This window comes from Micromys minutus, assembly GCF_963924665.1.
Source record: "Micromys minutus genome assembly, chromosome: 8".
NCBI lineage: Eukaryota > Metazoa > Chordata > Mammalia > Rodentia > Muridae > Micromys > Micromys minutus.
In genome coordinates, this window is record NC_137977.1 from 22,649,416 (window position 1) to 22,676,827 (window position 27,412).

The 27,412-nt window shown below is 37.8% G+C and overlaps 1 protein-coding gene across 1 annotated transcript in view; it reads left to right on the forward strand.

The window, feature by feature from the left end:
• CTNNA1 (catenin alpha 1) overlaps nt 1-27,412 on the forward strand; it is a 127,085-nt gene that overhangs the window by 15,830 nt on the left and 83,843 nt on the right. Inside the window, exons 2-3 of the mRNA XM_080920282.1 lie at nt 12,207-12,313; nt 13,619-13,814. Coding sequence (XP_080776408.1) covers nt 12,209-12,313; nt 13,619-13,814 — 301 coding nt within the window. The 5' untranslated portion in view covers nt 12,207-12,208. The remainder of the gene's footprint in view (nt 1-12,206; nt 12,314-13,618; nt 13,815-27,412) is intronic.

Consider the following 27,412-nt stretch of genomic DNA (forward strand, 5'->3'; position numbering starts at 1 on the left):
AGTGCTCTGTAAGTTAATTGGAAAACTAGAAGCTGCCAAGAGCTTTAAAAGTTATTTGTTTAGCTATTCTAAACAATACCATTAATTGTAAATAACTAGGAGAATATGATTAAGACGAAGGCAGGCACTCTTTCTTGGTAGGTTTGTGAACATTTTCAAACGGGTTGCATAAATTCTGTTCAGCTTGTTGAACTGTGTTCACTGTGTGCTTGTACAAAGTACTTTGCTAGCATCTTATGGAAGATAAAAATGTGTAAGTATTGCTACCTTTAGATTTAACCACTGAGCCATCTTCTTAGCCTTCTACTTTAACTTAAAACATGGAACATATATAAAGCTTTAGAGAATTAAGTTTAATGCAACAATTCAAAGGCTGTTGAAAGTCAATGGGTCTTGACCCCTTTAGGGTCGTATATACTGCATATCAGATATTTACATTACAATTTATACAATAGCAAAATTCTAGTTATGAAACAAATAATTAGCAACAAAAATAATTTTATGGTTATTTATGCTATAATACAGTTCTGCAACATGAGGAACTACTAAAGGGTTGCAGCATTAGGAAGGTTGAGAAGCACTGACGAAGGTGAAAGCCCCTGTTGCTACAGATACCAACCGCATACCTTGCTTACAAGATGCAGTTGAACTGGAAGCTTATTCTCCATTGGCTACTTTTCATAGTGTTGAGAGGCGCTATCTGTGTAGGCTAGTAGAGGAAAAAAAGGCATCAGTGGTTTTAATTAGATGTAAACCTTACTGCAGTAACAACCTGCCAAGGATGATTTGCCCTCTTGTGTATTATTAGTGATGTGACTGTTATGAGGGTAACCAATCTGATAGGATATGAGGCCTACTACACAGGTTGAAACCCATGTACAGTATTGTAAACTTAGTCAAAAATATGGGTTTGGAAGTCATAGGCACTAATGAGGAACTTATTAAAGTTTAGTTAAGATTGATGTAGTGTCAATTGAGTGTCTTTTAAATGTCTTTGGGGGCTGGAGAGATGACTCAATGATGAAGAATGCATATTATGGGCTGGAGAGATGGCTCGAGATGGCTCAAGAGCGCTGACTGCTCTTCCAGAGGTCCTGAGTTCAAATCCCAGCAACTACATGGTGACTCACAACCATCTTAATGAGACCTGATGCCCTCTTCTGGTGTGTTTGACGACAGCTACAGTGTACTTACATATAATAAATAAATCGTTAAAAAAAAAGAATGCATATTACTCTCGCAGAGAACCCACATTTGGTTCCCACACCCAAATTAAGCAGTTGACATGTTGACTCCAGCTCTAGGGGATCCAAAGGGCTTCCAAAGGCACCATACAGAAAGGGATTTGTAGAAAGGAAGAGTTGACAGGGATGGGAAGTAAAATAATTAGAATACGTTTTATACATATATGAACATTTTAAAGAACAAGTTTAATAATGAAAAGAACACTTTAATTATAGGGCTTAAAGGATGTAGAATATGAAATTTAACATCTTTAAAATAAAAATGTATTTTCATTTTACAATTTTATGTGTATGAGTGTTTTGAAGGCTTAGATATTTTCAAAGCCTATTTTATTTAGGGTTCTCATGCTTTGACTTCCCTTCTAGCCCATTGACCAAAGGTAGGGGAAAAAGATTGTTAAATAAGACAAGGGAGTTGTGGTTCTATTTAGAAGTAGTTCTTTTGGGGCAATTCCAATCTTCATTGTCAGGATATCAGTGGTGCAGTCCAATGGCAGACACCAAACATCATTCAGTAGCAGCAGCTTTATCTGTCAGAGACCTTACTGCTCTGGAGAATTGGCATGAGTCTGTGAAAGTAGCAAGAATTAGCCAGTATGTAGTGTTGCAAGGCATAGCAATGCAAGGGTGTTCTCTCTCTGTGGGCTTGTTTATATTCTTTCTAAACATCCCGTGCCCTTCCAAGTGTCTGCTCCAGCAAAACACCCTCTCACAAGACAGCTTCCAGAAAAACATCATATGACACAACTGAGTTTCCAAAGAAACCAGAAAGTTCCACTTTAGTGTTTGCTAAATGTGTAACACATACATGGAATACCTGGGTGTAGGCTTGGTTTTTTTCAAAGCCTTCTTTAATAAGGGTTTTTAAATGCTTCAACTCTGATTCTAACCCACAGTCCAAAGGTGGGGAGAAAAGATGGTAAGTAAATAGGACAAGGGGATGTGGACATGTTTAGAAGTAATTCTTTGGGTGAATGCAATCTCCGTTCCTCAGGATACCAGCAGTCCATTTCAGTAGTGTCAGGTTCCCAATAGTTCAGTTTAAAAGAGTTATCAAACACAATCATCAGCAGCAGCACCACCAGACCTCTGCTGAATTGGCATGGATCAGTGGGAGTGACTAGGGCCAGCTAGCTGAAATGCCATGCTCTTCCTCCTCAGCAAAGTGGAGAGCAGTGAAGATTCAGGCCAACAAAGAGTTGCACAGCTCGCTGGGCCAGCTCCCCGTCACTGTCCATTGAGTCCAACTTATACCCTCTCCACACATCACACATCCTGTCCAATGTGTCTTGCCTCAGCAGAATATCACGAGTTTGTATCACATGATACTACCAGAAATTTCCACTTAATATCCCCCTTTTTGTTAAAAAAATTATCCCCTAACATTAATGTTTACACACAATACAAATAATTATAGAATAATGCATCATATTTTAAATAAACAACATGCACAATATAGTCTAACAAACCAATTTTAAATTTCTAATGGTATACAATAGAAACAAAACAACCTTAAATTCTATCAGTATACAATGATTCAAAGAAAACAACCTTATATTCCTATCAATATACAATAATTCAAATAAAATAACCTTAAAATTTTTTGTTTTAAATTTCATTTAATATACAATAAAAACAAAGCAACTTTAGATTTCTATTAGTATACAATAATTCAAATAAAGCAACCTTAAATTTCTACCAATATACAATAATTTAAAACTACCATCCTAGATGATAACGGTAACACATCAAACAACCAAACCATCTATTCCAACGTAAAGGGATTGGGATGATGGTTTTCTTATAATTGCTTCATGATGAATTTATTGGGATGAAGAACTGTTTGGAGCCCAAGGGGCAAAATGATTAATCTCCAGAACATATGTAGCAGATGTGCAGCTTGGTAGTCTTGTGGGTCCCAAACACCTGGAGTGGGGGCTGTCCTAAAAGCTGTTGCCTGTACATGGGATATGTCCTAGCTGGGCTCGCTGCCTTGTCTGGCCTCAGTTGGAGAGGACGTTCCTAGCCTCACAGAGACATGAAGTGCCAGGGTGTGGGGGGATACCCAGGGGGACCCCCACATACACAGAGGAGAAGGGGAAGAGGGAAGGGTTGTGGGAGGGGGTGACCAGGAGGGAGCAATGCAGGATGAAAAGGGAATAAGTTAAATAAAACGGGGACGGGGATAACATTTGAAATGTAAATACAGAGATTTAATTAAATTAATTCAATTAAATGTAAATAATTAAAAAAATAACAAAGTTAAAAATATTTAAGGGGGAAAAAGAAAAAGATAGCTGTAGCATTTGTTGTCCAGTTTCTGTTTTTATCCAGTCTCTGATCAATCATTTTGGGTAGCCCTTTTGAAGTTGATGTACACTCATAGTTTGGAGAAATCAGTAATGAGACAGTTGGTGAGAGTGAATCATTTGCTTTGTGAAGATATTGATGGCTCCGCTGATAAGAGATTTTCCCTGGTCAGATCTAATCTTTACAAGTTTTGTTGGTAATCATATTTCTTCATTTCCTGTAGATATTCATCCCAGTGTTAACACATCCCTATAGTATTATTGCTTGCTTTAGTTTCTTAGTTTTTTTGTTTTGTTTTGTTTTTGATAACCTAGTGTTCCTCAGCTGCTGTTGTTCCTTTTTCACCAACATTAAGAAAATGTAGCCTTAACAAGGCATTATTTAATCTGTCCCTGAGGGTTTTTATTCTCCTTTTTTGTTTAATAAACATCTCTTTTAGAGTACAGTTGGCTCTTTCTATAATTGTTTGTCCTATGGATTGGGTGGTATACCAGTAACATGCTTTCATATTGTAATATATAAAGAATGGTTTCATCTTTTTGGATACATATGAGGGAGCATTATCAGTCTTAATTTGTGTAGGTATCCCCATAATTATTATTTCTAATAAGTGTGCAATAACATAATCAGCTTTTTCAGAACTTAAAGCAGTTGCCAGTTTACACCCTGAGTATGTGTTAGTATGGTATATATACCTTAGTTTTCCAAATTCTGCAAAATGGGAAACATCCAACTGCCAGATGTCATTTCTTTTGGTACCCTATAGGGTTACTACCAGTAGGTAACAGAATTTGATAGTATAGAGAAAAAGTGGGACTTTAAAAAAATTATTTCTTTGGCTTGTTGCCAAGTGATGGAAATTCTTTAAACCTCTCCTATTAATATATTTTTCATGAAAATTTGAGGCTTGTAACATGTAAATAATATGATATTTTTCATGAAAATTTGCTATTAGTAATTGGTCAATTCCGTTATTTCCTTGTGCTAATGGACCTGGCAAACCTATATGAGACCAGATATGAGTAATATATAACGGATGCTTTCTACTTCTGATGGCTTGTTGCAGTTGTATACATAATGAGGTTAATTCTGAGTTATCAGGTACAAACTCAGCAGTCTCTATATGCATACGTCTCTTTCTGCATATAAAGAATCAGAGTGATTATGTTAAGAGATTCAGGATAAACTAATTATATTATAAAGATTTCATAATTCTGACTTTTGAGCTGAGGTATATGGACTTTTTGGAGCACCTTGCTAATTTTGTCTGGTTTATAACCTGCCATCCCCATCTTGTTTGCATCTGTATAGAAAGTTAATGCTCTATAATAATATTTTATAAAATAAATAAATTTAAAAAGTTGATGCTTCTGGAATTAGTGTTTTCTTTATAATATGTGGAAGAATCTAATTTTTTTGAGCTGTATACATTTGTTCCTTGGATATTTGTTAATAATTTTGCCCAAGCTCTTTGCCAATTTTCATTGATCACTTATAATGACATAATCTTAGCATTTGTAAGAGATACTATAATTTTGGCTGGATCAATTCCTGACAATTGGTGCAATCTTATTCTACCTTTTATAATTAACTCAGATTTTTTGTATATATATCTTTAATTTTTTTACTTTGTTTATGAGCTAAGAAAATCTATTCCATAATACTGTCTTCTCTTTGCATAATGATCCCAGTAGGAGAATGAATTGAAGGCAAAATGACCAAAATATAAGCAAGTTTAGAGTCAATTTGATTACATATGCATCTTGCAGTCTTTGTTCTACAAGAATTCCTTTTCTGCTTCAGCTGTTAGAGATCTTGGACTGTTTAAATTTGAATCTCCTTGTAATGTTGGAAACAAATTACTTGACTCATATGTACTTAGTCCAATTGTAGGCTTCAGCCAGTTAATAACTTTGAAAATTGTTGTTTTCAATTGGCCCTATGGATCTGTACCTTTTGTGGTGGAATTTTTTTTTTTTGTTGATTAATTTCATAACCCAAATAACTAAATAAATCAGTCTCCTTTGTATTTTTTTTCTCACATATACCACAATTCTAATTTCTTCCTGAGGGTAAAGGACCATACACACCAGTGGGTAACTTGTAACATTCAACTTTTGGGGATAGGGAAGGAGGCATATCTGTGGCCATATCCAAAGCTGCACTCCCTTCTGTACCATGTATAAGATCAGAAACACTTAGTTTTGGTTTTCTTGTATTATTTCCTGTGGGACCTTGAGCTGACAGGGCCCCTCTGTTTGTTCCATGTGTCCCTTTTGGACCAGCAATCCTTTGATCCATGTTTGCCTTACCAACACCCAGAAAACCTTTGTGGCTCGTAACAGCCAGAACACCACGTTCTATAGAGTCAATGTACCTGCTATTTTGAGTTCTGAACCTTCTAGCTTTACAGTCTCTTTGGAAGTGGCCAGACTCACCATACTTAAAGCATCAGGTATTGATTTTTAAGACTTCTAGCTATTTGTTGCCCTCTGATAATAGCATGATGCTCCTGAAACCAATACCAATTGTCTCATTCATTTGTCTATTGGGGCTCCTCATGCTTTCAGTGGTCTGATTGTTCTCTTACATTCAGTATTCATGTTTTTAAAGGCTAGTATTTCTAGTAATGACTGTCTGGTTTTAGGGTCTAATAAGGCTTTATTTACAGCTGAATCCAATCTCTGTAAGAAATTGGTGAATGCTTCTGCAGGTTCATGTATTACCTTCATAAATAAAGTAGATCCCCTACCCCCTTCCCCTGGCTCCTCATTCATATCCCAGACTCTTAAAGCTGCAACACAACATTGTTCAATTATGCCATCATCAGATTGGAGTTGTTCTTGTAAATCAGCATAATACCCCCTTCATCAAGCAGTTGGTCTTTAATAACATTTATCTTCCTTGCTATATTCCATTGTTCTATTTTGTGACTTTGAGCCTCTACCACAACAACCATTGTAATTGTTGTCCAGCTTATACAACAGCTGACACCAATCCCTTCCAATATTGGGGGATAACCCTATTCTGCAGGGCCCAAGTGTTTAACATTTCTTTAGGTAATGGAGAGTGCAAGCTATATAATACCATAGCCTCTTTAAAATGCTTCAAATCTGGCATTTCTGTGGGATGCCAGGTCAGCTCATTATAGGCAGCATCATTTGCAGGCATGTACTGCACAAAGACTGGGAAGGCTGAAGATGCCTGCGTAAGCCCAAGCAAATCCTCTGGTGGTACACTCGGCTGAACACTATCCTGTGGTACCTGTATTGTCTCCTGCTCCTCCAGGCCTTTAGTTTCACAGAGGCACTCTGGGCATTTCTGGTGAAAGTGCATGGAGCTGGGCAAAGCAGCGGCTTATCTCCCAGCCTGTTTGGCTTCCCTTTTTCATTGTGCAGTACATTCCTGGTCTCAGACATCAAGCTTGAACACTGTTGTTCTCTTCCCACTGGCTTTTTGCTTCCCAAGCACTTCTGCCTTTATTTGCAAACTCTCTAAGTGCTTAGCCAACTCTGCAATCTTTTCTAACAGAATTGTCAGCTTTCTCCCCAATCTTTTTTAGAAGAGTATATGTAAAAACCAGGCAACAAAATTAAAAAACTCCCAATGGTAACAAGGTAGGAGACCAAGATCTGCTTTAGTGTTATTTTGCCAACCTCCTTAAAGAACGTTGCTGGGCTGGAGAGATGGCTCAGTGGTTAAGAGCACTGACTACTCTTCCAGAGGTCCTGAGTTCAATTTCCAGCAACCACATGGTGGCTCACAACCATCTGTAACGGGATCTGATGCCCTCTTCTGGTGTGTCTGAAGACAGCAACAGTGTTCTCATATATATGTAAAATAAATAAATATATTAAAAAAATAAAATAAAAGAACATTGCTAACCCCTCATAACCTGACCTTTCCTCTAGCACATTCGAAGAAATTACCCATTATGCCTAAACCACATTGAGTGCCACCTGTAAGCTTAGATTTTTTCAAAACCTACTTTAATAGGGCTCTCAAACGCTTCTACCCTACCCCACTGTCCAAAGGGAGGGGAGAAAAGATTTGGTAAATAGGACAAGGGGGTGTGAACCTGTTTAGAAGTAGTTTTTCAGGATACCAACAGTCCAGTTCAAAAGAGTCACCAACAGTTAAGTTTGGGGCTTTCAAGTAGAAATTTGTATGTCTGGCTTTTCTTAAATTCAGATCCTTTGAAGTTATCTCTGATAATTGCTTGGAGTTGATTAGTTGGGCACAAGCTTTTGAGTTGGTCTTTTCTGTAGGTCTGTCACCTTCTCTCACTTGGGGAGGCCAGGTGTCATTTTGATTTATTGTTGTGTTTATAGTTGTATTTTTGAAAGCAGCATAGCCTCATCTTTCTCAATGGAGCTTGCTTTTAACACATGGGAAGTCCTGGAGCTCTGAAGTCTCAGAATCAGGAAAGGAAAAACATTCAGGTTTTTTTGTTGTTTTGGGACAGGGTTTAAGCTGGATTTAACTTAGTGTCTAAGATGGCCTTGAGATGGTCCTCCTTCTTCAACCAAGTGTTGACATTGTAGGCATAGACCACTATTTCCATGTTGTTAAAATAACTTAATTTGGGGCTGTAGCTCTTGCTACGTTTCCAGAGGATTTTGGTGTGGTTTCTGGTACACACTTGGCAGCCCATTCAGTTTTAAGAAATCTGATGATCTCTTCAGGCTTTATGGGCACTCTGTATGTGTGTGAGTTCCACACCAGCCAGGGCTTTGTAGTGAGACTGTCTTAAATAAAACCTGAAACACCGAAGCTTCTTTTGTTTTTGTTTTTGTTTTCCCTGTATCTAGAAAGTTTTTTATATCAGAAAAATTTTAGAGGAATTTTGGGAAAATGAGGTAGCATCCATCAGTGGTAGAGCAACTGCCTAGAGTGTGTCGGGCTCTGGTTTCAGTTCCAAGTACAACTACCCTACCCTTCAAAAGTGAATTGTGTTACGCTTTCTCAGTAACTACGACTTGCTGGAAATGCCCACCTGGGTTTACTTTCCTTAATCACAGGGTCTAGTCCTCTAATCCTGAAAGGTTCTCTTATTTGTATTAGTGCAGTCTCTTTGAAATGCCAGGAAACTAGGATCCACAGGGCAAATAATTCCTTCTGAACTGTCTTATCTGTGACATTTGATGACATTTGCTTGAACTGTTGTTGGTGGTCTTTAACAACCTAGACCATCCCATCTCTTAAGGATTACTGACTTGTGTTTATCAGTTTAGTGGACAGATAACCTTTAAAGACCCAAAGGCTGTAGGCCAGACATAATACAAGTATAGGGAACAAATTGTCTGCAAACTGCATTTTCTGTTGTCAGATTAGGCAGATCCGCATCTTGTTTTTCAGTTGCCATTATGTGATTCAGTGTTTTATTGATGCTTGGATAGTTAAAGAGAAATAAAAATTTGGAAATTTAACATGAGTTACTGTGCTTATTATGAATTCAGAATCCATTTTAAAATTTTTATATCTTTAGTTTTCTTGACCTTTTCTTAATTTTGTGGAGCATGTCTTATTGTCACTCTGGTATTTATTTACTTAACATTAGATTGAAGTTATTTAGTTTTGTGATGTACTATGGGAGTAATTTTTTTAAATTAATTTTTAATTATGTATATATACATGTGATTATGTACATGTGAGTGTGGGTACTCACCAAGGCCAGAGGTGTAAGGAGCAATGAAGTTAGAGTTGTAATTGTGAGCTGACTGATGTGGGTGCTGGTGACTGAACCTGGGTCCTCTAGAAGAGCAGTCGCTACTCTTAACTGCTGAGCCTTCCCTATAGCCCCAGAGGGATGTTTTATCCTTCATAGTGTATCATGTTAAGGATTTGTTTTCTGTTTTTATGTTAGCTTGATAACTTGGTTTAGGGTTTTTTTTTTTTTTTTTTGAAATTTAAGGCTAGCCAGGCCTACATGGTAAGACCTGTCTCAAGCCTTTTCCCCAATTTAAACTGTGCATGTAGGGAGTCTGTGTGTGTGTGTGTGTGTGTGTGTGTGTGTGTGTGTGTGTGTGTGTGTGTGTGTGTGTGTGTGTGTGTGTGTATAGGTGCAGAAACCTTGGATCCGCCTTGACTGGGGTCATTCGTAGGAGTAGTAAGTGCTCTTACCTGTGGAGCTGTCTTTCCAGTTCCATGCTTCAGGGTTCTTGATTCTTGCACAAATCATTTATTACTGTGGGCGGTCCTAAATGGAACTTTCTCCTTTTCTTAACTTTAAATTTGTTTTGAATTTTATGACAGGGTTTTTAATTCCTTAGCCTAGATTGGCTTTTAATTTGTGATTTCTTCCTAAGTCTTTCGAGTGCTTGGACTAACAGGGTAAGCTATATTCTTGGCCTAAATGGTGTCTTATTTAAATATACTATTCTATATTTATTAGATCTTTTGTTTGGAAGAACTTTTCCCCTAATTCATATTATGGTAGACTATACCATCCAGAGGATTATAATTTATTTTATCTAATTAAATCTGTAGAAAAGCTTTTTGAAAAAGGTGCTGGTTGGTAGTCTTACTGTATAAATGAGACAAGTTCAAAGTAGTTAAGATGATTAGTGTGCTCTTGGATTCTTTTGTCCACATTGTATTATGTAAAGAGTTAATTTTGTTAATTATGAAAATAGCCCTTTTCCCTGGATAGTTATAAAGTTCCATAATATTAGAAAGCAGAATTAATGAAAAGAAAAATGTTAATGCTACTTTTAATAGGTTATTTCCAACTTTAGACTCGTTAATATTTTGGTAGATACATTTTAGCTCCCCCTTTACATTTGTACTTCAGGTTGTTTTCTGTAGTCAGTAGTATACATTTTGAACATTTTTCATATATTTTGTAAAATGTTTTGCCCACCCCATCTTTAATTTTGATGTACCCCTCCCCCAGGGGGTTCATTAAGACCAGACTGTCCTGGAACTGACTTTGCAGACTTGGAATTACAAAATTTCTGCTTCAGTCTATTGAGTATTGGGATTATAGCAAGGAACCACTGTGCCCAGCTCCCTAGTTCCCTCTGACTCCCCCACCTCCCTTTCATGTGCTAGGACCTCACTCCATAGTTCAGATTGGTCTTTAATTTATCTTATATTTCTCTGACTCATTCTTCTGAGGATTTGGGATTGCCATTACATCATACCTAGCTTTGTTTGCCCCATTTAAACCTTTTTAATTTAAGCTTATTATTGTTTATATGATAGCTATGTGTTCTTACATACGTTTCATGTCATGTTTGTGGAGGTCAGAGGACAACTTTGGAGCAGGTACTCTCCTACCCTTATTTGGGTTCCAGGGATATCTGCTGAGCAGCCATCTCTTAGACAACCCTTGCACATTTTCTTCCTTCCTTCCTTCCTTCCTTCCTTCCTTCCTTCCTTCCTTCCTTCCTTCCTTCCTTCCTTCCTTCCTTTTTTCCTTTCTAGTCTCAAGTGTAACTAAGGTTACAATAGTACTTTGGTCCCCAGCTTCCCAGATGCTGGTATTACATGTGTGAACCACCACATGCTCAAATTAATCTGAAATCCTGGGTTCAAATGACTTTCATGCCTCAGTTTATAGTATACTTGAAAATACAGGCAGATACCACTATATCCAATAAAAAAGGCTTTTTTTAAAAACCAGGGTCTTGTTATGTAGACCTTTATAACTAACTAGCTAGGAAATATATTGTGTAGTCTAGGTTGACCTTGAACTCATGACAGTTCCTCTGCCTCAACCTTTCTCTAGTGCTGAGGCATGGACCACAGTGCTTTGCTGAGAGTTATAGCTGTTTTCTCTTAGACATGATCAATATACTCCTACATCTCCTTTATTTATAAACTCAAAATTTAGTTTAGATTGGGGTTTCTTTTTCTTTTTTGAAAGATTTGTTTTTATATGAGTGGTTTGCCTACATGTATGCATGTGTACCATATGTGTGCTCAGTGGCCATTGAGGCCAGAAAAAGGCATCAGATTGGCTAGAGCTAGAGTTATTTTTTAGCTACCATATGGGTTCTGGGAACAAATCCTGGATCCTTCCGAAGGGCAGCCAATGTTTTTTAATTTTTAATTGCTGAGCCATTTAATTAATAGGTTGAGATTCTCTCCCTCCCTTTCTTTCTGTCTCTTCCTTTCTTCCTTCTTACAAGGCCTCACTATATAGCTCAGGCTGTCCTGAAACTCAATTATGTTGACCAGGCTGGCTTCAAATTCACAGAGATTTACCAGCTTCTGTCTCCTGATGGCTGGGTAAAATGTGTGGCACCATACCTATATGAATTGAGGTTTCTTTTTAAATTTATTTTTATTTTGTGTGCATTGGTGTTTTGCTTGTATGTATTCCTGTTAGGGTGTTAGCTCACCTGGAACTGGACAGTTGTGAACTATCATGTGGGTCCTGGAAACTGGGGTCCTCTGGAAGAGCAGCCAGTGCTCTTAACTACTGAGTCATCTCTCCAGCTAGGATTGAGATTTCTTAATGTATAGTGAATTAGTACTTTAAAAATTTTGTCAAGATTGTCTCTTTATGTAAACACAAAATTGCTATGTGTAAGAGCTCATTTGCAGGTTACATATACTTCCTTTGTGAATGCTGCTTTACTGATAGGAGTATTACATGTTTCTGTTTGATGTCTGCCTGACTTTGGGTTTTTGTTTATCTCTTAGAAATGACTACTGTCCACACAGGCAACATAAACTTCAAATGGGACCCCAAAAGTCTAGAGATTAGAACTCTGGCTGTTGAAAGACTATTGGAGCCTCTTGTTACACAGGTAAGAATCTGGAAACCCAAATGCATAGTTGTAACATTCTTTAGCAATAGGCCTGGCTAATAAACTACAACCAAGATTATTTAGCTCAGAGTCTCGAGTTGATTGAGTCTCAAGTCTTTGAGTTTTAGTTTAACAGTACTTAGTTAATTTGGTTCCACTATTAATTGAATACTGGTACATACCTTTATTTAATTCTTTTTATTATTGTAATTGAAACAGGGTTTTATATCACCACAGCTGGCCTCAACCTCCTTAGGTATATAAGGGTAGACCTGAACTCTCCTGATTCCTGTCTCCACCTCTGAGTGCCACCTGGATTAAAGTCATGTGCCACCATACCTGGCTTTATTTAATTCTTTAGACTACAGTTGCCCTTTTCTGAAATCTTACTGTTAATAGTAAAGGTTATTAGTATTATATCGTACAAATTTCCAAATAAACTTCATCTTCCATCAGACAGGAAATTCACGGAAGGTGGGACTTAATGGCTAAGGTTCTCCACTCATCTTAATGCACCCTTTGTTGTATAGGATTAGTTGGCAGGTAATTTAGTTTGCCGGTGTAGGCTTGGTATACTCTGTTACAAATACATTTATTATAGTGTGATGACATTTATTAACTTAGCAGCTATATATTTTTATTCTTTTGGCATTGTTAGTATAAGTATATATTTATATATGAGAGGAGAGAGAAAACAAGAATGGCATTTTCTGTCTTTTAAAAACTTGCCTTCCAAGTCATAAACTCTTATTTTATATGTCTATATGTGTAGGGGGGGGGGGTTAGTGGAATATTTGCTTTCTTGAACCCAGTATACTTTTCAGGTTTTGTGTTTGGCAGCTTTACACTATAATAATTCTTTAATCATCTTCAACCTACAGATCATCTGGTATACTAAACTTATTAATAATGGCTAATGTTCTGGAACTTTTAAGCATCATCACAAGTAGGCTTTTATGGGCAGTCTTTCTTTTCTTTATTAAGGACTTTGACTAATTAATGCTAAGATTTGTATTAATAAGTAAGTTTTCTGAGAACATTTTGCAGACAAGTAACAATGACAGAATGTAGTCTTCTGGTAAAGCTCGATTCATCGTTCAGCAGTTTCTGGACTACCTTGACTAAAAAGTGATTTACCCCCCAGTCATAGTTTCAGTCTGTGAAGTCTTTCTGAAACTTAATGGTTACTTAAGAAATTAAAATGTGCATCACATTTCTTACCTTACACGTAAAGCAACAAATTATTTTGGAAACTAAATAAAGCATAATTTTTCATTTTAAATGATTATATTTTTTAACTTCTAGGTGACAACCCTGGTAAACACCAATAGTAAAGGGCCCTCTAATAAAAAGAGAGGCCGTTCTAAGAAGGCCCATGTTTTGGCTGCATCTGTTGAACAGGCAACTGAGAATTTCTTGGAAAAGGGGGATAAAATTGCAAAAGAGAGTCAGTTTCTCAAGGAGGAGCTTGTGGCTGCCGTAGAAGATGTTCGAAAACAAGGTGGGTCCATGTATTGAAAAAAGACAGGTTGTCCTAGAAATTCAGTAAAAATTTAAATTTATACTTATTTATTTGTACATGTGTCTGTTTCTATCTATGGGTGCTGCAGTGTGTATATGGAAGTCAGAGTACAATTGTGGGAGTCTCCCCCTCTCCCCCTTTTCTTTCTTCCTTTAACCAGTCCTGGGAGTAGAACTCTGGTTATCAAGTATGGCAGCAACTGCTGTTACTCACTGAACCATCTCACTGGCCCCACTGGCTTCTTTCTCATGGGTTATTAAGCAGAGGAAAGTTGGCTCCTGGGCCATGAGAACACTCTGGCAGTTGTGTAGCAGGGAGATAATGTCTACTGCTAATAGCAGCACCATACTTTGCTGAGCATATGAATGAACTACTTTGGAAACATATCCATTTACATTCAAGATTGGGAAGATTGTACTCCCAACCAACTCCAAAGGATTATAAATGTTCATTTTCAGCTACCATTTTTTGAATAATTAGTCAGCAGAAGGAAGGAAAGATGATTTTCTTTCTCTAGAAGGTCTTTAGTTGTCTGAAGCCCAAACTAACTTGTTTTAGGTTAGTAATTAACTAAGAATTAGTTAATAAGAATTAACTAATTCTTATCTAAGGAATGCATAGTTGGTATCTATGGAAATATTTGGATCCTTAAGGGACTGTAAGAATGTGTTTGCTCTGGATCAGTCTTGGCTACTGTTGGTTAGATGGGGGTTTCTAGCTAGTGTTTCAGTATTTACTGACTATAGAGTCTCTGCTGAAGCTATTTAGTCATGCTGTTGAATTTGGAAAGCAGCTATGGAGAATGTATATGCAAATGTACAAGGTATGATCTGATAAAACTTAAAAAAGCAGAGGTATGCTGTTTTGATGTACAAAATATAGTTTGCTAATTTCTAATCTAAGATCTTCCTACAGTGTTCAAAATATAAGCTCTCTGTTCAAAGAAGTATGCTTATGTGAGTTTTTTTTTAGATTTATTTATTTTATGTATGTGAGTACACTGTAGTTATCTTTAGACACACCAGAAGAGGGCATCAGATCCCATTACAGATGGTTGTGAGCCACCATGTGGTTGCTAGGAATTGAATTGAAGACCTCTGGAAGAATCAGTGCTCTTAACCACTGAGCCATCTCTCCAGTTTCTATGAAATCATAATAATGAGTTCATACACTTTTGTAGTATAATTTTCCTATATGAATAACATGTATGAACATTTGGGTACCTTAAAACACCACCATAATGCTGGAAGTGTATCAGCAACATCCGTAATTCTAAAACTCAGGTCCATTTTCTTTCAAGGTAGTAAAATGAGCCTACCATGAGCCTACCTTGGGAGCTAGTTGTCAATTTCACAGTGGTCTAGGGGCATATTATAATGACAGTCTTCGTAAACTAAGTGTTGAGCTGTATACAGGCTGAAGCATATTGGCACTGATACGTGCCCTTTCTTGTTTAGGGGGCACACGTCCACATGTCCAATCTTTAATTAGGTCAATCTTCAAGTGTTTTCTTTGTTCCAGTCTCTAGTAGGGCAGTTTATTTTGTAGTCTGGTGATATTTTCTGTGGTACCTAACACAGTACCTGGTCTATGATAGATAGGTATTGTTTGTGTTTTAGAATAAAATCATTAGCTATTTCCTAAAGTGTATGCTCACAATTTAAGTGTATTTACAAATATGAGTGCTTTCATGTAGGTGAAAAATCATTAAGTGCTGATGCAGTGCACACTGCACCACCCTCTCAGTGTTTGTAGTATATTCTTGGGTTGTGCAGCTGTGATTGCTGCATTAAGTCCAAAGCATTTGTTACCCCCAAAGATGCCGTGTGTGCATCATAAGTCACTGATCTATGTACCTCAGGCTTGCTCAGGACACTGGATCATTTTGCCTGTCTCCCAAATGTTTAGATTATAAGTGTGTGCCATCATGATACGATTTCAAGAGTTCACAAAGAGAAGGGTTGCCTCTGCTTCTGACTAGAAAAAGAAAGCACTTAGCTGGCTTAAGGTGTATTTAACAGACAGATGATATGATTTAAATGATTAGAAAGTGAGAAGTTGTAGCTGGAGAGATGGTTCAGTGGTTAAGAGCACTGCCGGAGGTCCTGAGTTCAAATCCCAGCAACCACTTGGTGGCTCACAACCTTCTGTAATGACATCGGGTATTCTCTTCTGGTGTGTCTGAAGACAGCTACAGTGTACTTAATATATAATAAATAAATAAATTATTAAAAGAAAGAGAAAGAAAATGAGAAGTTTAAGAACAAGACCATTGCTGTTCAATTGGAATTAGTTGCTCTGTCTCACTGCTCCAAGAAAAGATCGGACAAATGTAAAATAAGTTATTTTTGGTTCGAGGCTGCAGGGATACATACATACAGCATGGTGAAGAAGGTATGATGGACGAGGAGGCGGTATCTGTTCACATTGCACCTCCAGTCAGGAAGCAGAGAGTTGTACTTGTGCCTAGCTTGTTTTCTCCTTTTTATTCAGTCCAGTACCCCACCTATTAGATAGTATTGTCCACATTTAGGGTAGATCTTTTTCAGTTAACACAATCTTGATAATTCCATATAGACATGCTCAGAAAATTGTTTCTATGATAACTCTGAATCTGAAGAAGTTGAGAATTTTTTTTTTTTTTTTTTTGGTACAATCAAGATTTTAACTATTAGCCAGACATTGGAATAGGACTTTACTTGAGGGTTGTTGTGGGGCCTGCCTCTCATCTTAGCTTTTAGAAAGCATGGGCAGGAAGATTCAGTCATACCTGGGCTATATGGTCAAACCTTACCTTTAAAAAAAAAAATTGAGGCTGCAGTCAGCAGTTGGCTTTTAAAAGCTGATAGTAGGAACTTGCTATAAAACATGTAACTTCTTCCCTGATACTCATGCACATGTCTGAGTGAAGACTCAGAGAAGCACACACACACCTTTAGATAATCCTGCATTGCTTTCAACACTTGGTTCAGTAAATAGGCCAAGAAACTAGCATGAGCTACTGAATGAGACACTGTTTGAGGTGAGGAAACACCAACAAAAACCAGAAAGAAAGTAGAACAAGGTTCAACTAAGTATATGATTAGGTCAAAGTGAATCTTCTAGGAAGGATAGATGTTGGGGAAAAAACAAAATAGGGCCAGTTGGTTGATGATGTGTGTTCCTCTAATGGGGAAGACACTCTTTGTAGAGTCTTAGTTACTTTTTTATTGCTGTACAGACACCATGACCAAGACAACTTACAAAAGGAAGAGCTTATTGGTGCTTACTGTTTCAGAGGGTTAGTTAGAGTCTATAATGATTCTGTTGGGGAGTATGGTAGCAAGCAGGTGTGGTGCTGGTGCAGTAGCTGAGACGTTACACTTTTATTATCACAAACATGAAGCAGAGAGACACTGGGGATGGTGTGGGTTTTTGAAACCTCAAAGCCCATCCCCAGGGACACAACTCACTCATACCTCCTAATCCTTCCTGAGCAGTTCCACCAACTGGGGGACAAACATTCAAATACATGAGCCTATGGAGGCAGTTTTTATTCCAACAACTGCAAGTAGAGAAGTTGTTTTTACTGTTTCATTGTAGAACTTATAATCAGGACACATGGGCATGAAATGTAAATTAATAGCAAGGCTATAGAAAGAATGATGATCAGATATAGCAGATTAATAATCCTAACGTGTTGAAACATCCATTGGATCTTTTAAGTGGAGAAGAAAGGGAGGATGTCATCCAGGGAAGCAGGAGCACATCCAAGTCTTGTCGGGGGAATGTTGAGGGCTCTTACATAATGGAGCACTGCTGACAGGAAAGGTTAGGAGAGTGTCTGAGGTTTGGCTAAAATAGTAGAGCATACAAAGGGTCCTGGGTTTGATCTCAGAAAATATCCTTCCCCTAAAAGGTCTAGGAAATTATTGTTTCCTGTGGGGTTTTGGTTTTTTGTTTTCAGAACCAGGCTGGATTTTGCTTACATTTCAGCCTCTCAGCTAGAGTTAAGGATGTGCTCTTGGGTTAGGGTGCTATTTAAGAGTTGTTTGGAATTGCAGGTGTAGAATGAAGGACTTTTAGGAAATGATGTAGAACCACATGATTCTATTGTTGGGACAGGTTTATAGTTTAGTACGTCAAGTGATACAGGGCTCATCCCTCAGGAAGTAGCTCTTTGCAGTATTGATTTGTGTGTATTTATAAAGTTTTATCTTAATTTAAGCCAAAATGTTTCTTTAATTTTTTAATGTTGAAGTTCTACCATCTGGACAACATAAAACATAGAAACATGTGATGCTCATGGTGATTAGTCTCTGGAACTTGGAAGGTTCAAGAGGTTGAAAGATAGGAAATAGTCTAGAGGCAGAACCCTGAGTCTGGACACCATTGTCACTGCTGTGTGGTAACAGGAGAATGGAGAGAGAAATGTAAAGGAATAAGTTGTCATGTCGGTTAACTCTTGTTCAAATAAGTGTTCCTTTTAATAGATAGAATTAAGGGAGGTGGTACTTGAAATTTGTTTTTCTTGTAATCTGAGTCAATTTAGGAACATGTTGAGGCAATGGGTGCTAAGAACTGAGGCAAATTGTTGAAAGTTAAATTCTTTGTTCTAGGTGCTTTGGATGTTGCTAAGTTGGTAGAGTGCTTGCTTAGCATGCTTGAAACCCAGGTTTTGATCTCAGCATTGCATACAACCAGGAAGAAGTGGCCTTCCTCCGAAATCTAAGTACTTAGTAGGTGGAGGCAGGAATTTCTAGGTTAGATACATAGTGAATTCACAGCCAGCCTGAGATAAATCCTGGGTTATATGAGACTCAGGGGCAGGTGGGGGTAAGGGGAGAGGTGGAGGAACCTTATCTCAGAATAGAGCCAATTGAATTCAGGTGGACCAATTTTTAGTCAAGTTAACATTGCTTTACAATAATTAGCCCAGTAGTTTAGTTCATTAACAACAGTCAATAGTTTGTTTCATTTTAACTTTTTTTTTCTTTTTGAAATAATTATAAATTCACTGGAAATTGTAAAGACAGTAGAGAGGTCCTTCATCCAGCTTCTCACTTGTTTACATCCTTTGGAACTGTGTATAATAGTGCAATTTCAAAATCAGGACACTAGCACTGGTTCAATGTATGTCTATAACTCTGTCCTTTTTATTATATCTGTAGATTTTATATAACTACTATTGTAGTCAAGATTCAAGGAATTGGTTCATTTTCTTGAGGATCTAATTTATTTCCTGATACTCATTCATTTACCTCTTCTGTTGTTTTAAGGATGTTATGTTCAAATGATTGTTTAAACCTTTAATTGCTACTCCATGGCAGGGTTATAACTTATCCATGGGAAAGTAGAGATGCTTCTTCTAAATATCCTCAACATTTTTTGTTTTGATTATAAAGTTTCTTTAAAATTATATATGTGTGTTTGTATATATCTGTATTTCTGTGTGTGTGTGCCTGCCTGTCTGTCTGTCTGTCTAGGCGCAGTTGCAAGCCAGAAGAGGATGTTGACTACTCTGGAGCTGGAATTATGGCAGTGTTGAGCTAACCAGTATGAGTGTTGGTAACTACAATTGGGTCATCTGCTCCCTGCAGTCTTAACTTTATTGAACCATTTCTCCAGCCTCTTAACACCCCCCCCCCCGCCCCCAGTAAAACTTTAATTTTGAATTAGGTCTACTGTATTAAGTCTTCCACACTACTTAGGGATCTAAATTTTTAACTAAGTTTAAGCTCATGGAGATTTCTTTTTTCATGTTTTCTTTTAAAAAACGTTATCATTTTATTTCTTTGTATAGCACTGGCTCTCCTGGAACTTACTATGTAGACCAGGCTGGCTTTCAACTCATAGATTGCCCTTGCTGGGATTAAAAGCATGTGTCACTATGTCCAGTTACTTTGTAATTTGAAATTCTTAAATCTGAATTGTTTTGGGTTTTGGGTTTTTTTTTTTTTTAATATTAATTGTGTTTAGGTTACCTTCTCCCTCTGCTTCTTTTGGCTATGGAGAACTAACTCAGTTGCTTCAGCATTTTTGGAAATGTCTTTTTTTCAGTTGAATTAATTTTGCACATTTATTAACAATCTTTTGGTTGTGTGTGTGAAGTTAGATCTGGGGTCTGTTTTCTTTCATTGACTTACGAGTCTTCATTTTCCTTCTGCCAATTCTACGTGGCTTTAGTTATATAACTATTGCTCTTTCTTTGTTTTTTCTTTTTCTTTTTTTTTTTTAACTTTTTTTTTTTTTTTACTCTTGATGCAAACCTATTTAATTGTTTGTATGTGGATATACATCCCAGGTTCTTGCTTTATATGTTCAAAAGTTAAAGGCCAGTGGAATGATCTGGAGGGTATGTGATAAGGACAAGGATTTGCCTCATCCTGACCATCAAGCTGAGAAGTTTTGATAGCAGGGCGATTCCCTAGAAAATACTTCACTTTTCTCAAACAGTATGAGATTGTTTCTTTTGTGTGTGTGTGTTTCCATTCTTTTTTTTTTTCCTCTTTTTTTTTTAAACGACTTTATTTTACAAAACAAAGATAAATGTACAGATTTTAAACATTTTTTGCTTAAAATTATACTTTTTTGTCAGTACTGTTTTTTCAGACATTAAAATAATTTTTCACATAAAACCATGTGAATATATTTTTTTTAGTCAGTACTTGATATTTTTCAAGGGCCCGACAGTACGCATTGAAAACCCAATAGTTACAATAAGCGTAAAGTACATGCAAAACAAAACGAAACATGGAAACAGTCAAAGTCTTCTTGTTTGTAAATATATGTATTTTTTTTTTTTTGTTTTCTTTATTTCCTGGACTTCATACAGTCTGTGAGTTGTTTCTGGGGGAGTGCAAGCCTCTGGGGTTAGCATCCCACTATCAGTGACTGCATATTATGTCTGTTCTTTTGTGACTGGGTTATCTCACTCAGAACAAGAAGCAGCTTAAGGGAGGAAAGTCTTTTGCCTCATGGTTCCTGAGGTAGACTACATCATGGTGGGCAAGGTGAGGCAGATGGACCATTCACAGCTGTTGTGGTGGCTTCTGGCATCTGGGCAGATCAGGAAACAGATGAGCTGCCTTCCTCCCTTCCCCTTTCTATTCAGGCCTGGACTCCAGCCAGTGAGAAGGTCCCACCCAAAGTCAGTGTCTCTTCCACTTCATTTACCTCAGACATGTCTTTAGCTGATTCCAAATCTAGTCGGCCACAGATTAGCTGCCATCATAGCACTCATGCCTTAGAACAGAGTCTTCTAAGTTTATTAGTTCTGAGTTATTTAGCTATTGCAGTTGCTTCAGCTTTCTATATAAGTATAGTTTGAGAAAGATTGATACTTTTCTAAATTGACTGTTCCAACCCACAGAACAGGTATTCCCTGTTTTGTTTTGATTTCTTTTGTCAGTATTAAGCATGAGTTCTCCTCTATATACTCAGCTTTGTATGTGAGCATTGCATTTAAAATTCTCAATTTTTTGTACAATTTTTACTTTATGTGTATTGGTGTTTTGTCTGCATGTACATCTGGGCACCATTTGCAGTGTGGTGTTGTAGATTACGTTTGGCATTGAGCTGGTTTGTGGGTGCTAGGACTCTAACCTGGGTCCTGTGGAAGAGCAGCAAGTGTTTCTAACCACCGGGCCATTTCTCCAACCTTTAAAATTCTTTAAAAACACTGCTGGTCCTGGGGATCAAACATTGTTTATCAGGTTTGGCAGCAGGTGCGTTTACTGGCTGAGTTGACAATGACAAGTACTATTGTAAGTTCCTTTAGTTTTAGTTCTTGTCAAGATCTTGGCTGCATATAAGCACATTACTTATCTTTCAATTCTAGCTTTTTAATATTTTACTAATATATTTTTAAAGTTTAACACTAATTATAGGCATTGAATTAAAGAGTTCATTTACTGTTAATTTTGTAGTGCTGGAAACTGAACCTTGGAGCTTGGTGCATGCTAAGCCAGGGCTTTATTCTGGAGCTACATCTACTCTGGAGCTAGGTTTCTACTCCAATCACTCCCTTTTCTTGCATTATTTTCCTCTAGCGTTAGCGCGTGTGTATCTCATAGATGTGTGGGTGTCTGCAGAGGTCAGAGTTGTTAGATCTCCCAGAGCTGCCGTTGTATGCTTTTGTGAGCTGCCTAATGAGGGTACTGTGCTACAAATTTGGGTCTTCTGTCTTCTGAAAGAATTGCAACTGTTTGTAACTGCTGTGCCATTTCCCTAGCTCCAAGAGAAATATGTGTATTTTTTAAAATGGTGTGTGTGTGTGTGTGTGTGTGTGTGTGTGTGTGTGTGTGTATGTGAAAGAGATGCACATGGTGTACATGTAGAGATCAAAAGGACATTTTGCAGATGTCTTACTTTCTTAGGGATTGAGTTTAGGTCCTTAGGCTTGATGATAAGTTCCTGTATCTCTGAGCCATTTCTCTGGCCTAGTGTTTCATTTTTACTCTATTTTATAAAAATGTTTTATGTGTATGGGTCTTTTGCTTGCATGTGCTTGTTGTACACCACATGTCTGGTGCCTGTGAAGGCTAGAGAAGGAAGGGTATCAGGTCTACAAGTTATAGATGGTGTGAGCTGCTGTGTGGGTGCTAGGAATTGAACCTAGGTCCTCTGGAAGAGCAGCCAGTACTTTACACCACTGAGCTGTCTTCAACTTGGGGCAGACTATACGCGCGCGTGCACACACACACACACACACACACACACACACACACACCAAAATTAATATACTCCGCATACAGCTTGGTGAACTATATAGCTTGGTAAACTTTAGAAAGTTTCCCAAGGGTTATAGTTTCTAGGAATTTAAAAGATTGTTTTTGTAAATAATTTTCTGGAAGAGTTTTATCTTCTTTTATATCAAGATGTTCATATAACCTCAGCTACTATGTGCCATAGAAATTTAGCTAGCTGTTTGAGCTAGGAGGGAGTTTGAATTTTTGCAATTGGGATTCCTAGAAGTATCTCTTAAGTATAGGTGTTGGTCAGAGATCAGGGAGTTGACCCTAGAAATCCTTTTACTTCCCAGTTTTGGTAATTTGGTTTGCCTCTGTTTTCATGGACTCGGTGTACATTTACTAGACAAGATGCCCACAATAAGATATTCATCTTAGGTCGTCAGCAGAACATCTTTTCTTTCTCATGTCTATAACTAGCCCAGTTTGACTCATGCTCAGCCTGGAATAGGTTTTCTGTTGGCAGAGGACAGTGAAACAAATCTGGATACATCTTCACCCCACACAGAAGACACTGGGGGAGAGCTCTCTAGAGGGTCATGTATACTCCATAAAGTGATGTGTGTAGGAAAAAAAATGCTGGTCTTGATAGATACTAGGAAAGTCCTATTAGATTTTGTTTTGTTAATGTGAAATGTTTCCTTTACAAAATTTGTCTGTAGCCAGAACTTTTGCTGTACTTGCATTGGACAAACATACACATAAATGACAAAAAAAATTATTTTTTAAAAAATTTGATCTTTTGTAGTTCAGTGGTTAAATGTTTTCTTAGCATACGTAGGATCCCAAATTTGATCCCCTACAGCAAGGGGAAAATTATACTATTTGGTGGTGGTAGATACTGAATTTTTAAAAAAGATATATATTTGAATATGAGTACACTGTCGCTCTCTTCAGACACACCAGAAGAGGGCATCAGATCTCATTACAGATGGTTGTGAGCCACCATGTGGTTGCTGGGAATTAAACTCAGGACCTCTGGAAGAGCAGCCAGTGCGCTCAACTGGCTGAGCCATCTCTCCAGCCTGATACTGAATTTTTTATTGCTATATTTGAAATGTCCTAGTGCATGTGTGTCCTACTAAGGCAGCACTGGTTATTTAGAAGCATTAGTTTTCTGTTACTAATTTGTTGAAGCTTTTGTTTTCCTTATTAATTGCAATTCTACCAGTTTTTCTTTTAATAAAGTTTTTGTGGTGTGTGTGTGTGTGTGTGTGTGTGTGTGTGAGAGAGAGAGAGAGTCAGGGACTACCTCGCCTTGGATCTAAGTATGTGTACAAAGCTGATCTTGAGTTCCTGGTCATCTTCCCTCTCCTGAGTCTTGACTTTAAACTTGTGCACCACCATGCTGGGCTGAAATAACTGACTACTATATCAACCACAGTAACGTCTCCATATTTATTGTAGTTTGGTGAACTTGAGGAGAAGGTCTTGATAACCCAATTCAGTCTTTTCTCCAGTATCAAAGAAACTGTAGTGTGAACCTTAAACATCTGCTGCAAATGGCTAGAAGGTGAAGAGGGGCCAATTAGTAAGTAGTGTTGTTCAGAGAATGCTTTAATATTTTGGCTTGCATTTTCCTCCCTTCATGTCTGTTTGCATTTAAATAGTAAATGTCTTAAGATTTCGGGGTACCTTCTTAAGTTATGGTATTTGGGTCAGTATTCCATTTTAGATAAACTTTGGTAATAATGCCACGCATTGTAGAGATAAAATTTCAAGTTATTGAAAGCAACCAAAGTTGCTCTAATATCAGTCTTTACACAAGTCTTTACAGTCCCTCCCTCCTTACTCCCGCCTCTCTCCCTTCCTGAGAACAGGATCTTACTATCCTCAAGCTGGATTTGTTATGTAGTCTTAATTCTTGATTCTCTTGTATCTCCTGACTTGTGAAATAGCAGGCACGTACCGTGTTCTAGACTATTGAGAGCCCTTTTATTTGAAACATAACTGATTAATTTCAGAGCAAGAAACTTTTTCTGGGAAAGCTCAGGACTTGTGAACTCAGTTGCTTGGTGAACTTCTCTAACGCCTTAATTATCTCTAGCTATTTTTTTACGTAACTCAGGAATGCACAGTTTTACAATCATTCCCCAGTGGATGAATAATGAAAGCCTTTGTTATTTTAGTACAGTTCAAGTAGTGAGTGTTTGGGGGGCTTTATTTTGTTTTTGGAATGTGTGTGTGTGTGTGTGTGTGTGTGTGCGCGCGCGTGTGCGTGCACGAGTGATTGTCAAGGTTGATATTGATGTCTTTCTTGATTGCTTTCCAACCGAGGCAGGGTCTCTTTCTGAATCCAGAGCTTGCCAATCTAGCTAGTGCAACAAGACAGTCTGTTCTGAGGACTCTGTCTCTGCTAAGACTTGTAGGTTCTGGCTATCAGTGAAGAATAACTTCATTTGGAGTTGTTTGTTTGTTTGTCTTTTCTTTAATTGTTAGTCTTGGCAAGGAAATTTTAAATGATGTATTTCATTCCTGACAAAAGGGATTTTGATTTGTGTGTGTGTGTGTGTGTGTGTGTGTGTGTGTGTGTTCGAGTGTGTGTGTGTGCGAGCTCGTGTAAGCAGCCTGTATGATAGATGTTAAAAGAGATAGGACAGAGTAACTGTCAGTCACTACTTTGAACAGGGTTTGAGAGGTTAACGAGGCAAAATGAAGTCTGAGTTTGCTGAATTTATGCTATAGATACAAGCAGCTATGAGGAGATTTGTGTGGCTGTGTGGGTCTTTCTAGTCAGGTGGAGGTTGTGAGCTCACAACCAATCAACATGTGCTTCTACTTTGGAATGCTGAGTATGAGTTCTAAGACACAATGATGCTCATGGAAGAGCATGAAACATCTAAGTCACTTAGGGTTTAAAACGCTGTAGTAACTTTCTTCATTAGCTTCACTACATCAGCTAATTTTTCTCATAGTCTTCCTTTGAGCCATAGCTTGCTTTTCAGCTTTTTCCTCTTTGGTGCATAGGTAAAACTGTCTAATCTTTTTTCTTTTTTTCCTTTCTTCCTTTCTGTGTCTTTTCATTTGACCTTTTCTGTCTGGATCTGTTAGAAGTACAAACATTTCCTAGCCTCATATGTTGCTGAGGCCTATGATTAAGTAAAAAAGTTGTTGATTATTTTACCCTGACAACCCTGGTCTTATTTTACCCGAGCAGGGCAAGCAAAATACAAACTTTGGAAAATCATTAGCGAGTTTGCCACCTGAGAGCTTTATGTCTTAAGTTGTCTCAAGCTGTAAGTCTCTAGGGCTGAGGCTACACTTCATTGGACTTGGGATGTGTCAAGGATGCTGTCTGCTTCTGGATCAGCGCCCGTGTATGAGCATATGCTGCTCTGTAGAGATGCAAGTGCTAATGCAGCCAACTTGTAAGTGAGGAAAGAGTGAAATCAGTAAATTCTAACGTTTCTTACCATTTTGAAATTGTTCCTCTTTTAAAGATCTGTCTTGTTAAATTCACAAAAATAACACTCACTGAGATAATGCTTCTAAGTTACATCAGGTAATATTACTGCCTTAATATATTTGTACAGTGAAGCAGAAGTTATCTCAGTATTGTTTTGGTTTTGTTTTTAAAATCTTTTTTAATATGTTTATTTTATGTATACATATATGTACATTTGTGTGCTATGCCATTGAGGATTAGAGAAAATCAGTTTTCTCACCTTACTCAGTTGGGTCTGGGAAAAGAAGTCAGGTTATCCAGATTGTGGGTAAGTACCGCTTCCCTGCTGAACTAGCTTGTTGGCCCCTTCTAAAAGTTTGAGATGGAGTTTCCTGCCGTCAGTTGACTATAGCAGAGGATGAGCTCAGATTCTTGAACCTCCTGCCTCTGTCTCCCTAGTGCTGAGAGTACAGGAATACACCACTACACTGACTTGGCTTTGTGTTTTGGAGACTGGATCTCATTCTGTAGCTCAAATATGCACCAGTCCTTCTTCCTAAGCACACTAAGGGCTAGCATTACAGGTATGCACCACCATACCCAGCTTAATTTAGGTTCAACTTCATGCGTGATGTTTCAGTAACTTGGTTACTGCTAGTTAATTTCTTAAAGAAAGCAATTCCAGGTTGAAATGCATGTTATGCATTTATTTGAATGTGTAATCAGGAAGCAAGTGTCTCTCTTTGGAGTGTTTCTGAATAGCAGCAGGGCACACTTGAATTAGAAAGGAAAATGAGAACATGAATATGTGTGGTACTCTATTTTAATTTAAAGAAATATTCTGTCAACTATAAAAGTGGAAAATGCAAAGCTTCTTTCTGTGCCACCAGGGGGTAGGAGGGAGGGTAAATTGAAAGATTTTCTAGGCTCTGTGAGTTTAGATTTAAATAACTTGATATTAACTTGATGCAATTGGGCTGACTCTCAAAAGATAAAGTAAAAAAGCATGTGCCAGAGATTTGCTGGGACCTTGTCTTAGGTTTCTGTAGCTGTGTTGTATCAGGGGCCCAGGGCTTTGCCAGATTTCTTTCAGTGAATACAAGAAGAGGGTGGAGGCTGCCTCTGGTTTAGTGGGATAAGTGATGCCTTCTTTTCTCTTTATCCTCTCTTTTCTGAAATTCTGTATCTTTAAGGGTTAAGATCTGAGACTATAAAGAGGTTGGACTCTCAGGTACAGGATACTTGCTAGTATCGAGTTTTCTGTGATCATATGTCTTGTCTACTCTGGGTAGAATCTACTTAGGGAGCTGAGAGGAAACAGTAGTCTTACCATGTAGCTCAGGTTGGCATTGAATTTGTGATTTTTCTGCTCAGCTTTCTGAATTATTGTCCTGTGCCACTATGTGTGGGCTTAATAAAAGGGTCTCTCTCTGTCTCTCTGTCCTTGTCTCTGTCTCTCTATC